This window comes from Copadichromis virginalis, linkage group LG11 (assembly GCF_057382275.1).
Source record: "Copadichromis virginalis isolate Kocher_CV1m ecotype Utaka linkage group LG11, C_Virginalis_male_GT1.1, whole genome shotgun sequence".
Taxonomy (NCBI): Eukaryota; Metazoa; Chordata; class Actinopteri; order Cichliformes; family Cichlidae; genus Copadichromis; species Copadichromis virginalis.
Window position 1 is genome coordinate 40,198,150 of NC_140628.1, and position 14,525 is coordinate 40,212,674.

Below are 14,525 nucleotides of genomic sequence, written 5' to 3' on the forward strand. Positions count from 1 at the left end.
GCATTTAAATGGGCTGAAGGAGGCGAGGTCGCTACAGATGCATCACCGACTTCCAGGCTACGTCCACAGTAATGCGTTTTCGTTTTTTGAAAACATTTTCTCTCCGTTTTGGCGTCCCGTCCACACTGAGGCGGCGTTTTCAAAACGCTGTCGAAAACAAAAAGATTTGAAAACAGTGCTTCGCGTCGCAGTGTGGACAGCAAAAACGCAAACTTTCTAAAACGATGACGCATGTTAGTCATGTGATGCAGTCATGTGGCCAATTAAACAAAGGTAGCGGAGGGCGTTACACAGCAGCTGTTCTGTTTGACAGCCCTGTTAAAGATGAACATCAGTCTGCACGCGCTCCAAAAAGCTTTTCCTCAAATTCTTTAACTCTCACTCGCTTTTGCAACTTTGTACTTTTGTGTTACTCGCAGCAACGACTCCACCTCACTGAGTCCATTTAACAAACTCGCTGCTTTTCCTCCACATTGATAGATTTGAAAACGGCGTTTTCAGGCGGAAACGCCATTTTCAAATCTATCCGGGCCAGTGTGGACGTAGCCTCAGGAGACTGAACCCTCGAGACCGTTTTACCCTTCCTGTCATGTGACTCCTGTCATGTGACTCCTCTGGTGCTGGACGTTCGTGTTAAACAGGGTTTCTGATGATGAGCTCAGGCTTCTCCTGCATGTGCATGATGTCAGGCAGGACGTTTTCAAAGGTCTTCACCTTCCTGCTGGTTAGTGGGAGGAGCTAAACTGTCTCGTTTGACACAGATGAGGTTTTCTTGTCATGTACAGATAAACAGTGTAGCCACATTGACCCATAATGAAACTGTTTAGCTTTACATGAGCAGATAGAAAGTGTGCAGCTGAAAGAAGCAGCTCGAACGAGCCGTGCGCAGATTCTCAGACTGAAGCGTCAGATAGGACGCACACATTTCTGACACGCGATTGAACAGAAGAGCCTTAAAAGCTGAGATCATGTGATCAGGAGCAAAAGTTCCTGTCTTATCTGTATTTAGCTGGAGGAAGCTGTGGTTCAACCACTGTTTGATTTCTGACAATTATTCAAACAAGACAATTTATAGAACTCAGAAGCTTTGAAAGAGCAGAACACCTGATGCCATCAGCACAGAGATGACAGGAGATGCTGTGGTCTCATCATTTGTCCTGGAGGCAGAACTGGACCTCGCCACATCCTTGAGGTGGCAGAGCTGATGACAACACTTGATTCACACAGACGGTAAAAGATGTCTCTGATAGATACGATATTTAAAACACCAGTAATCCCGAACAGGCCTTTGATCCAGTATAACCAGTACGGTGTACTCTCCAGAGTCTGCTGCCATCAACATGTCACCACACACTTTAAGTAAAGCTGTTTCAGTGCAGTTTGTGGGAACCAGACTGGAAAATGTCCAGAACATCGTTTTTCTCCAAAACGTTGGTTCAACTACAGAAGCTGGGAGCTGAGCCAGTATCAAGAGACGTGTTGGTTATTTCCAGTTGAGACCAGTAGACTCAAACACACTGATGTCCTGTAAGGAGCAACGTGTGCGGCAAGTCAGCTGACGTGCACGCACAGTTTAGAGCAGGGGCGTCAAACTCAAGGCACACGTCAGGTCGCGGGCCAAACAAGATAAACATTCACTGAACACAAACTGTTTTTTAAACATAAATATGAATAAAACAGACAGGAATATTATTCCAGATTAAATAAACTTAAAAAAATAAACTTTATCTTTAAATATTTTGCTCTTCATAAAAATATATCCTGTCAAAATTATGCAAGTTAGAAATAAGGACATGCTGCCAAAACCTAAGGAAAAGTAAATGAGAGCAAACACAAGGTTGGAGCCGCATGCAGACGGAGCTGCAGGAGTGGAGCTAATAAACTGTGCGGCCATTCAGTGTCTTTCCCTGAGTGCATCATTACACTGCAGCTGCATCTGAATCTGCACAGGTGCAGCTCAGCAAAGTGCGCTGACTTGGTTCAACATGACTTGGCAACAGGGAAAGTGAGGCAGGCTGCACTGGTGCATTAGTGACAGCTTCACTGCATCATACATGTCCATGAACTGACAGGTTTCCTTGCTGAGCTCAAAAACTCTATTGAGAACTTTTATCCCCACTCAGCCAGCAGAGCTCTGCATGAAGGAATGTCAGCAAACTCTGAATCTACTTCCCACATAAAAGACTGAAACTGACGGTGATTTAAACTTTTAGCTCAGATCAAATGTACGGTCTGCGTCACGGTGATCATTACATGCTGCCGCTGTCACTTGATGCTCGGGTACCAGCCTTGCTCTGACCACGAAGGACCGCCGAACTGAAACTGTGAGTGCTGCTCTGACCTCTGACCCCTGACCCTGCAGCGACAGATGTTCTACATCTGTAAACAAGAGCACTGACCAGCTCTCTGTCCTCCCGCCCTCACCTCGTCCTGCAGGACAGCAGAGAAGGAGCTTGAGACGGACGCTGAGGGAGAAACAGGTACCGGAGCTGAGTGCAGCTCAGGTGTGACGCTCAGTTCACCTACTTAAGTAACCGAGCGTCGAGGAGGAAACACGGCGGCTTTAATCGGATTGGACAGATTTCCTCCGACCCTCGCGTTCATTCCTCACGCCACGCCCACACAGCCAGGACTTTACCTGTGACATCATCTTAAACGCCACACCAGGGGGAGGGTCTATGGACATTCTTTGCTGCGTCTTCACCTCAGCGCAACTGGAGACCACAGACTGTATATAAAAGATGGCTTGTTTGTGGACATCGGAGGAAGTGAAGCTGTTGGCGGTTTGGTGTGTGTCTGTAGGCGGGCTCTGATCTTACCTGCTAGACCCTGACACGCTGAGCCTTCACGTGATTCTCACTTAATTTTTCAGGTGAGGCCACCTGTTGGGTGTTTCAGGTGTGACTCTGTCACTAAACGGTTAATCTGCCTCCTGAAACACTTAATCTTTTCCTCATGTAGAAGAATTACAGAAACATCACTGATGACTCGCCTGAAGAGGCGGTACCTCTTCAGGTATTACAGTATTTGTGTAGCATGTCTGAGCTGACGGGCAGGAGAATATCACCTGTTTCCAGAACTCGCCTGTCGTTGGATGGCGACAGTTTTGTTTTGTTGCTGTTTCTTTGCACAGAGGCATCGTCACAGCTCGTACCTTCAAAACGAAGCAACCGTAATCAGGGTAAAGGTCACCTCCTCACTGAAGGGGGCGCCGTTTATCAACGGTAAAGCTCAGAGCCATGTGCACGATGGCGTCTGTTCAGCTGGAGTCGCTCCACAGTGGACGTGAAATAGAAATGTTTATATTTAACCAATGATATCAATAAAAAGTTATTATTTATTAGAATTATCAGCAGAAAATAATCAGGCTGGACTTTAAACACCATCATCATCATCGTCACCATGACTGGTTTCTCGTTTGTTTGTTTAAGGCCTTGAGCTAAAAACAAATGTGACATTTAAATGGATTAAAATAGAACCGTGGGCCCCGTGTGAGGAGTGGATCACGTGTCCTGGGTTGACCCCGACCAGAGCGGCGAACCCGCTCAACTCTGACACCTGACCCAGTCTCCGGGTGCCAGCTGGCCTCAGATCCCCCCCCCCCCCCCCCGCCACTGCCGCCTCACACGGGATGTGACAGCACTGAAACTCGAGCAGCGACGACGTCCTCTGCGTGTCATCCGCTCACGGCTACTTTTATTTTTCGTGGATTCAAAAAACGCCTCCATCCCCGCTCCCGTCACCTTCACCAAGCGTGCCTGTGTGCTCTGAAACCATCCAGGACTCTTTCGTATCTCCAAGAGCGCCTGAACGCTGCTGCAGGATTGCTCTCCCCCCGCTTCAGGACACCTACACCAGGAGATGCCGGACTAGAGCAGATACTGAAGGACCCGTCCCATCCAGGCAACAAACTGTTCCAACTTCTGCAATCTGGTAGAAGGTTCCGCATCTTCCGGGCAAGGACAGAGAGACTCAAGAGGAGCTTCTATCCCCAAGCCATCCGTGCCCTAAACACACACACCCGCCCTCTCACATCATCTATAACTGACTGAGACAGGACTCTTCCAGACACTAAACCAAGGCACAATGTACATTTCAATTCCTTTAATTTTAAATATGTTTATATTGTCTATCCTGTAAAATAGTCAGATGTCTATTCATATTAATGTACAGAATTCACCTGCTTGCTGCTACTACTGCACATTCACCCAGTGTATATACTATATGTGTGTGTGTGTGTGTGTGTGTATATATATATATATATATATATTTCTTCCTCTACACCCCCCCCCCCCCCCCAATTTTTGCACATGTCGAGGAGCGTGTCAGACTACATTTCACTGTGTTATACTTGTATAACTATGCATGTGACAAATAAAGAACCTTGAACCTTGAACCGAGCGCTGCACACGATGGGCGCAGCGGCGAGGTCACGAGACGCTCCCAGGCAGGACAGCGGGCTCCCTGTCAGGAGACACGTAGAGTCTGTTCTGACCTGAAGGAAAGATCTGGAAGCAAAGATGAAGTGATGGATGAAGGTGATGAAATGGGTGTGACGATGGCAGCTCACGTTTGAGTTCACGCTCAGAAGACGTTTTCGGACCAAGAGCTGACCTGAGAGCGGCTCCGCCTCCTTGATCCCTGACGTCAGGATACTCACACATCTGATCGCTCACACACAACAACATGTGTTTAGAAACACTCGGCGTGGGTCACATGATATCAGGAGCCTCAGCAGCAGGTTATTTCTGTCCCGCACGCTGTCTGCAGTCCTTCTAGGAAGCTGGCAGCTGGAGTGTCTGGATTTAGACGCTGAGCACATCCACGGCATGACGCTGCAGATTCCTCTGCTGCTCTGCACCTGCATGGGTGACCAATCAGAGCTGAGGAGGTGGGGTTACAGAAGTTCAACTTCCTGTTCCCTAGCCAGAAACAGGCGGTCTCTAACGAGACCGCTGCCAAAACGTTCTTCTCGGGACATGTTGGTGAAGCTGAGAGAAAACGTTTAAACAACACGAAATGTTGGTCAGAATCAAACGGTGTGAATTAAAGATTGTTTGAACTCCAGCTGCTGCAGATGTTTCAGTGGCTGGTGCTGTGGGCTGGACTCGGGGAATCGACGCCCACTCGTGCAGCTGCTCTCCGTGTGCTGCTCCAAGCCTTCATCATCATCGTGACCACGACACTGATGATGATGATGATGATGATTCTGTTACTGTTGTTCTCGCAGTCTCAGATGCTGGACCTACACTGTGTCCCTGTGGCCAGCAGGTGGCGCTTCTGTCTTTAGCCTGTTGGTTGGTGGGAACTGGAGCTGCAGGTGCTGCTGGTTTCTGCTGGTTTCTGCTGGTTTCTGGATAACTTAAAATGAATTAGTTCAATTCGGGCTGGGAGATGCTCCTGCAGCTGTTTGATCAACATGACTGTAAAAACCTGATTACACAGTTTGAGTTCTTCTTGTTTTTATGATGAGATGACTTTTTGTCTGTCGTCTCTCTGGTTTCTTGCCCTCTGACCTTTGAAAGCAGGGCTTCACTTGTCTGTATAAAGTTGTGATTCCTTATTTGGCAGCGAGCAGACGATTGGTCCTGCAGCGCTCTCTCTGGCCCATGTGCTCCGCCTCAGTCTCAACAATAACAAAAACAACTTCAACCGTTTTGGCTGCAAGAGAGGGAGGTGGGGCAGTGGCGTGTTCTCAGAAACTGAGACTGAAGCGAGTCGGTGTCCAGAGGAACAGGCCGGCGGATAACAGCTGGCCTCGGCCTTCAGTTTGTGTGCAGCGTGACGCTTTAACACAGCTGCTCGCCGCGTGCTCATCAGTGTATTTGTTTTGAGGGCTTTGTGTTTCTTTGAGTCTTTCTTTTCCTCTGTCTTCAGTTCACTTCCTGTTTTATTTTGAAGACCAGATTATGTGTTTTTACTTCCTTCCTCTGTTCTTGTTCCCACCTGTGCAGGTGTGAGGTCACCTGTTGGCACTGCGTTGCGTGGCGGCGTGCAGCCAGCGTCTTTCCTCAGAGCTGCTGCGTTCCTCAGGTGGAAATGCACTGAGCAAGCGTCCAATCACAGTCGTCGTCAGCTCAACCTGCGGGTACGTTTCTGGTTTCAGACAGAGCAGGAACTGAGGGGCTGGATAGAGCAGCAGTGTCAAATAAAGAAGCATTATTGTGAACTGTGACTCATACAAAGCTGCTCTGATAGGGTTTGACAACAAAATGAGCAGTCCACCTTAAAGTCCACCTTAAAAACCGTTGAGAGCAGGTGAGGAACACCCTCTCAGACCCTCCATCTGACACCGTGTGTGTCACTGGGAAAGCTCAACGTGCAGGGTGTGTTCACACACGTATGCATACATACCCGGGGTGTGTTATATAACTGTAGAGGTGTCGCCCCATCAGTCATATCAGCTCTGTTTATCAATCCCACAATGCCCCGGGGCTGCTGAGGAGAACCCCTCACCGCTCACGTACATCCACGCTCACACACAAAGCACGTGGTGTGTGTGGCGGTTTCATGCACTGTTATGTAATCCATGTTTTTACTTGTGGCAGAGCACAGGGTTCAGCTTCAGCCTGATGGAAATGCTGACTTCAGTACAAACATGGCGGAACCAGCAGGAGGGCGGGGCCGACGGCGATTTAATGACAGTCATTAAACGTCCACCGTACACAATGACAGAGTTTACTCAGAGGCTTCACCTCAGCGTGACCGCAGCTCACTGCAGTTCCTCTGGTGTCCAGCAGAGGCAGCAGTGAGTCAGACCCCACAGACATTGTTCAATAAACATGTTTACAGTCTGAAGCAGACGCTGCGCCTTTCTCTGGATGATTTCCACCTTCATAACACCTGTGCGGGGGAAGAGGTTTCTAAAACTCACCTGTGTGCATTATTAGAGGCGTGGTCTCTTTGACTGACAGGCAGCTGTAGCTGTTAGCCGTCTGGACCCTGTTTGTGCTGCTGGAGCCTCCTCTGACCAATGACACGGCTGCTGTGAGGGTACTGTATTAACAGAGCGCCTGAGAAAGCTGAGCTCTGGTTTTAATGAGTGAAATTCGAGGCTTTTGATTGGATGGTGCTGATTAGCAGGTCTCTGTGTGTATGATGCGATGTTTGTCGCTCAGAGCGAGGAGCGGGCGAGCTGCTAATCTGCTGTAATGAGAGGATTTAATGGGAGTCATGTGACATGTTTGTTTTCGGTCTGACTGACAGGAAGCAGATATCATCTGCCGTCTCCATCTGGGCTCTGACCTCACCGCCCCAGAGTGCGAGTGGGGTGGAGTCGGCTGATCTGGGGGCTCAGTGCACGTTGAAACAGAGAGGAGTGTCTATAGACTTTTGGCCGGCCGAGTAAAGCTGAAGGAGGCTTGTTTGCTTTCTGCTCGCCTCGCCTTCTCTGTGTTTACAACTGCAGGGACTCATAAATCCTGTGATATCACTTCCTGCCATGTGCAGCCGCCTCACATTCCTCGTGGAGCGGGGGAGCTTCCCCCTCTCTCTGAATGAGGAAACAAACTCGGAGAACCCGAGCTGCTGGCGGCGCTCCCACTGCTATCAAAGTTGATCCTCTGGGGACAGGGGGGCGGGGACAGGGGGGCGGGGGGAGCCGATGACCACAGCCAGCAGGAGGGAACCAAACACAACACACACTGTGAACCAGGAGCTGACTGAGTCCAAACCTGGGATTCAAAAACAAATTCACTGAAATGAATCCTCCAATCAGCACCCAGAAACCACTGCGTTTAACACCGCAGGGCTTCCTGTCAGTAACCTTGCAGTTCACCTAGGGGGCGCTCTGGCATGTTTCTCAAGCTCAACGGCTAAAACAAAGATTATTTTAGTTTCCAGGAAACCAGCCTGGAATAAACCACCAGTCCCGCAGTTCCTCTGGTGCCCAGCAGATGCAGCAGTGAGCCAGTCCCCACAGACTCCCGTGTCACCGTTGGCATGTTCATGATGTGAAGCAGCCGCTGCTTTGGTCTCTGGGTGTTTTAATGATGTCAGCTGGCTCTGAGATGGCCCTGCTGATCCTACACAAACACAGGAGCGCACAGCCAAACCCTCGCTGGCTGCAGCAGAGGGGGCGACCTCTGAAACAGCCTCGCTCAGGTGTTGACGTGCAGACAGGAAGCACTCGGTGCGCCGCTTTATTGCACGGTTCACATTAACAGTGTGAGGTTCTGCTGTCGGCATGAACATGGCTCCATGTGAAACTTTCACCTGCGAGGACGTGCTTTCATCACAGCGAGCTCTCATTTTCAGTCTGACCTGGTTTTTATAAACATGTAATAGACATGTTATACCTGACAGCAGGCTGAGCTAACTGATTCACTCTGAAGGTTCGACCTTTACTCTGAAAATCCAGCGTTACACACAAATCTGGCTTCAGCCAGTCTGACCTGACACGTTACAAACAACGCTTGTAACGTATCATGTGTCTGTGTTTACAAATCGGACGTAATAAGCAAGGGGCGGAGCTGGCTGTGAAACCTCACTGGTGAGGCCTTGTGATTGACAGGTCTCTCATAAGAATGAAGACTTCAGATGTTTCTGCACTGCCTTCAGTTTCCAGAGCGTCCATGTTTCATCCTGCCAGTCTGTCGTTGGTGACGTCATTGTTTGAGCACGTCAGAGTTTGGGGGCAGTCCCCAGGTGACTGTGACGCACAGGAAGGAGGTGCTTGGATATCTGTGGGAGAACTATGATTGGTCAGCAGTAAGCATGAAAACATGAAGGCATCGGGACTGATGTAGTGCAGTGGTGCTAGCAGGACCCAACCACTCCAACGTCAAAACCTAACCCTGACCAATCAGATCATCGGACGGGACACAGGTGGAACAGGTGGCAGAGTGTGCTGTGTCAAAGGGGGTGTCTAAATTCATGGGCTGCATCCTCCTGAGGACGGGTTTGTAGGCCGATTACGTCACAGCGACGCGCCGAGGGCTGTCCGAATTCGTAGACTCCTCCGAATGCAGCCGACAAATGCGTCCTCCTTTTCCCCGAATTTGAAGGATGGGTTGGGTGTGTCCTTCGTGGCCTACCATATCCCAGAACTCATAGCGCGGCCCAGCCATACTCTAGTTTCCGGCGATGGCGGCCGCTACTAAGTTTTAAAATTACTCTTATTATTCTTTCTGGGTCACAAAATAAACTTTTAACACATTTTCAGATGAGAAAGTAGCAGTGTAAACATCAACTATCTGCTCGGTGTATCAAGACACCACATATTTGCAAAAGTGCTTCGACGTTTTCAGAGACGTCTTCTACCCACCAGCTCGATAGCTAGCCGGGAGCTCGAGGGTCACTGGAGCCGCAGAGAACGGCACAACTCCCGGCACATCATGTTCAGATCACCGCGGACTTTCGCTTCTCAGGTTAAACGTGATATATGAGTCACTTAGACAACCTAAAAATGTTATTGTTGGGCTTTTCTCAGTGTTTTATTTGTTCGTGAGTAAATCAGTTTGGCTGAGATTAAAGTTATTAGATTAGATTAAACGTTATTAATCCATCGGGTGATTTTCACACAGCTGAATAAACGTCAAACAGAAAGCTGATTAAACAGAAGTGTGAGACGGTCGAGAGTTTACTCCAGTGTCCTGTTATATTTTAGATAGCAAGGAGCAGACGGCCGAGTTTATTAAACTCCACAGAGACAGCGGTGACACAGATCTGAAGGCTAGACCGTCCAATTTCACAGCCGTTTACTTCCAGCCTACCCGACCTTCTGAGGACAGCCGCCATGCCGTGCCGGAAGCATGACTACCTGCTGCTGGAGCAGTCGGTGACCGTGGACTCAGCGGAGGTGGACGCACTGGTGACGCGGAGAGGCGCTGCAGCTGCACGGCTGCGAAGGCCGGGTCCTCAGGAGGATGCAGCCCATGAATTTGGACACGACTAAAATCTTCAAACATCATTCACAACGCCTCACTGTGAGGTCATCGCTGCTTGGCCCGAACGAAACCTTGAGAATGTTCTAGAACATGTATGTTAGAACGTGTATATTACAAGATGGACGCCCGCTGCCAAGCTCAGGTGTGAGTGAGGACAGCGGGATTGTGATAAGTTGAGCGCGTTCATCAGAGGACGGCAGACAGGTGAAGAGTACCCGTGTTTCACCTGCTCACCTGAACTGAGAGTGACTTCATCATTGCTCTGCTGATTACACGTTTCAAATAAACTTTATTGTTCACAGCCTGAAACGGTTCCTTTACAGCTCGCGCTTTATTTAAACATGGTCCAAAGACACTCAGAGCCAAAGAATGTGCTGCTGTTTCAGGAAGTGGTGACTGTTTTTACACACACACACGGAGGAAACCTCAGCCGAGCGCTCTGATTGGCTGCTGCACCACGTGTCTGCAGTGATAGTAGCTCCTTTTACGGTGGTGAGGCTCGTTGGCGACGGAGCATCAGGTTCAGACCGGCTGCTACTTCTCAGAAACAAACGTACACCGTGTTCCCGCGCGCGCGCGCACACACACACGGGACCTCCACCATAACAACAGTGATTTGAGTTTCCTGCCATGTTAATAAAGTTTATTGAATGGGGGACAGGAAGACAAACCGGAAACACTCCGGGATGATTTTATACGGGTGCAGAAGCGCGTGCCACCTTCACCTGAAGGCTCCCACAGTTCAGTGGACTCGTGAACGCGCATGGGCTAGCAGACAGCAGGGGGTAGCGTGTGCGCATGCTCCTCTGTGAGTGTCACACGGACTCGGGCCTTTGTTTGTTTTGCCTGCACACGCGCCGTTATGTAACGTCCGCGACGGCGGAGCGGCCCAATGCGCGCGGGGCCGGGGGGGCGGGACGGGAAGGCCCCGATTCGCGGGGCTCCGGTGCTCTCGTCCGGAGCTCTGGCACCGGAGCAGCAAGAGCGCGCCTGAGTGGATTAAGAGTAAACCGGAGCCTCGGTGCCGCGCTGTCGGGATCGGCTCTGTGTTTGGGTTCGCCCTGCTCCCCCGCCTCTTCGGGCACTTGGTACAGTCCGCAGCGCGTCAGCCATTGTTTACAAATGAACTGAGAGAGCAGCGAGGACACCGAGCACCCACACAGCACCGACCCGCACCAACACAACGAAGGACCAGACGGAGGACAGCCGCCATGCCGTGCCGGAAGCATGACTACCTGCTGCTGGAGCAGTCGGTGACCGTGGACTCAGCGGAGGTGGACGCACTGGTGACGCGGATCGGAGAGGCGCTGCAGCTGCACGGCTCCGCCCAAACGCCGGTGTCGGTGAGCCGTCTGCACGGCCTCGCCGGCGGCCCCGGGACCAAACCGGCGGCCGGCGGTGCAGGGGCTCCAGCGCAGGCGCGGACCGGCTGCTGCATGCGGCTCCGGAGCCGCCGCGGGCCGCGGGCCGGCGGCAGGCCGAGCCCGTACGGCGTGCCCGGCTCCGGAGACTCGGACTGGGACCGGATCCGCCCCTGGAACCGAAAGCGGCTCGGCGGGACGGAGGACGACCCGCACCGGCTGCTACAGGAGCTGCTGCTCTCCGGGAATCTGATCAAGGAGGCCGTGAGGCGGTTGCAGCTGTCCGCGGACTGCGGAGACTGAGCCCGGACACCGGACACCGGGCACGGACTCACACCTGAGCCACTCACCGGAAACTCCGCTCGGACTTTTTCTAATTTCTCCGTTTGGTCGCGAGGCCGGCAGCTAGCTGAGCTATGCTAATGATGTTTATGTTTGACTGGGGGGGGGGGGGTGCTCACCTTGAGGCCAGGTAAAGGTGAGGTTGCTGCCAGGCACACATGTGGCTGCTCTCTGCTTCACGAGGAAATGAGCAGCTGGGTTTGTTTACAGTCTCATGGTGGGGTTTTACCTGCACAGGTAGGGGGCCGGGCTGCCCCTTGGGCCTGTGTGGGCTCAGGTGCTCTCACCTGTGGGAACTCCCAGCAGGACTTGTGTTGTTGTACTTTTTGTTGTGTGAAGAATGCCTCTGCTCCGTACCGGAGTACCTGCCATTCCTGAGTATTCAGGCTTTTGTTGTCTTAATAAACTCACCTGTTTTTTTTTTTCACACCTGTGCAGAGTGTCTTTGTCAGAGCACCGGCAGTGCTGTTACTGAATCACACCTGGACGAATACACTGATTGGACAGATCCATAAGACCGATCAGCTGATTAGCATAGGTAGCTTCAGACAGGTGTTACTGATGTGAAATCAGCTGATCTCACATCAGGAAATAACCTGGAAACACCTGCTGGTTTAACCTGCCACATTGTCCAGATGAGTCAATAGAGAGGTTTGATTCTAACTGCACAAGTCTGATGGTTTAAAGCTCAGTAATGAGCCTGCGTGCACGCACACACGCCCCCCCCCCCTCCTCTTCCTGTGGACGACGTGGTCTTAGAGGCCACACGCTCATTATCAGCCTTTAAATACCCACCCCACCCCCACCCCTGTGTCACAGCAGGGTGACTCCTGCAGAAAAACATGTTTACCTGTGGTGGGCTGTGGGTCCTGCGGGCTGTGGCGCCCCCTGTTGTACCTGCTCTGTTACTTCATGGAGTCCTCATAGGAGCAGGTCCAACAGACTCATGGAGAAGAAATTCAAGAAAGTTACTTTATTTATCACAAATTTTCTGTTTTACAGAGGCCAGGAGGAGCAATCCAACTTTAAATAATAAAAGTAGGATGTCAAACAAAGAAAAAATGGCCAATTAACTAGAATAAAAGATAAAATAAAGATCAATAATACACAGTAAAATGTTAAAGGCTGAAAAGAATAAATATTAGAAAAAAACCCAAAACATTACAATAAAATAAAAAATTTGATAAAGAATCTTTAAGTAAAAAAGCAGAGTGAGAAGTTAAATGATCCTCTGAGTAAACTGGGAATGAAAAAGTTGATTCTGGGCATGTGACATAGCGTGTTCATCATCTTCAGGTGAGTTCTTCAGTCTCAGCTGACTGCAGGTTTCCAACCTTATAAACAGGACATCTGCACAATGACTGAAACCAGCGGACTGACTAACAATGCTGTGTATGGTTTACATAAACGGTGCACCTCTAAGACCGATTGTCTGTATGATCAACTCGGTCACCTACAACATCTCCAAGTTTCTGGCTCAACCTCAACCCGCTGGTGGGCAGCTCTGAACACCACATCCAGAACATGTTGGATTGTGTTGAGAAGGTGAGAGACAGATGAACAGGCAGGTGAAACCATGATCTCGTACAATGTTACATCTCTTTTCACTTGCATGATGACCCCAACCGCAGCAACAGGACCGCTCTCAGCATCGACCTAGTGTGTTTGAACTGTGTCTCATTCCACCTGTTTCATATAAGGGTCAGTTCTACAGGCAGAAACATGGGTGTGCCGTGGGCTCCCCAGTTTCACCCATCGTGGCCAATTTGTACACGGAAGAAGTGGAAAAGTGGGCTTTGCTGTCCTACCCTGGAACAGCACCAAGCCATTGGTTCAGACATGTGGATGACACCTGGGTGAAAATCAAATCTCAGGACGTTCCACAATTCACAGATCACATTACAGTAACTCTGTGGTCATCATGGTGATGATGGCCGCACAGCTCTCCTCCCAGAACACATGCCTGTGGAGAGTGCAGGAGGCGTCCTGCTCGATGCTCTGACCCTCTGGCTGTGACTCCCACCGTACCAAACCCGTGGACTCTGATCGTGCAGACATGCAGGATGTTTATGTGGTGAGTGTGGACATGAGTCCGAGGGCATGAGGAGCTGACGGGCTGTGGGACCGGTGGTCCGGAGGCTTTGCAGTGGTACACAGCTGTCTCCACGTGAAGTTTGCCAGCAGCTGATGAAGCACAAAAATGATGATAATGGTTCATCAGACGAAGACTTCATCACCTGAGGTCAGAGTTTTTATTCTAATGGAGTTCAGACTGAATCCAACCAATGAAATGTAATGTAGAGGCTCTGCAGTGCAATGACTGCATGCACGCACCAGAGGGCAGCACGACACCACGAAGCTTCTGTCCTAACGCCTCTGAACACCTGATCTGCTACAGGTGAGCAGGCACAGGTCACATGATTAAACTGTGCTAAAGGTCACTGCAGGGTCAGAAGTAGAGCTGAGGCGGATGGTGGTGAGTCATCAGCTGACTGACATCAAGAATCAAGTCATGAACACACGAGATAGAATATCAAGATGTATTTTAGAATGGAAACAGTTAAATGATGAGAAAGTAGAGCCGGGCCGGAGCACACACTGCTGTAGTCACTGACTGTGAAGGAGTGCTGAACCAACGCTGTGCCCTGCTGCCGCCAGCACACTGAAGGAACAGGTTCCTCTCTGTTGGAGAGTGGACAGAGAAAAGAGGGCTTGTTCTTCGCTTACTTTGTAAACTCGTGGTCGGCATGACCGATCCTCTGCCTCAGGTTTGATCGAGCGTCCATCATTAAAAACAGATCAGTTATGTTGAAAATTATTGACTGACTCATTCTTAGCAGTGGGTCGTCCAACCAGCTGATTTAGGTTTGCAAAGGTGAACATGGCTGGAAGCAGCATTAATGCCAGGCACTGAAAGCATGTCGCTACGACTGGA

General features: G+C 50.3%; 1 protein-coding gene across 1 annotated transcript; it reads left to right on the plus strand.

Annotated features, from left to right (window-relative positions):
- The first annotated feature begins 10,726 nt into the window (after positions 1–10,726).
- Positions 10,727–11,565, plus strand: gbp (glycogen synthase kinase binding protein). The gene has a single exon (XM_085472527.1). The coding sequence runs from the start codon at positions 11,099–11,101 to the stop codon at positions 11,549–11,551; it is 453 nt and encodes a 150-aa protein (XP_085328653.1). The 5' UTR covers positions 10,727–11,098; the 3' UTR covers positions 11,552–11,565.
- Positions 11,566–14,525: the final 2,960 nt, after the last annotated feature.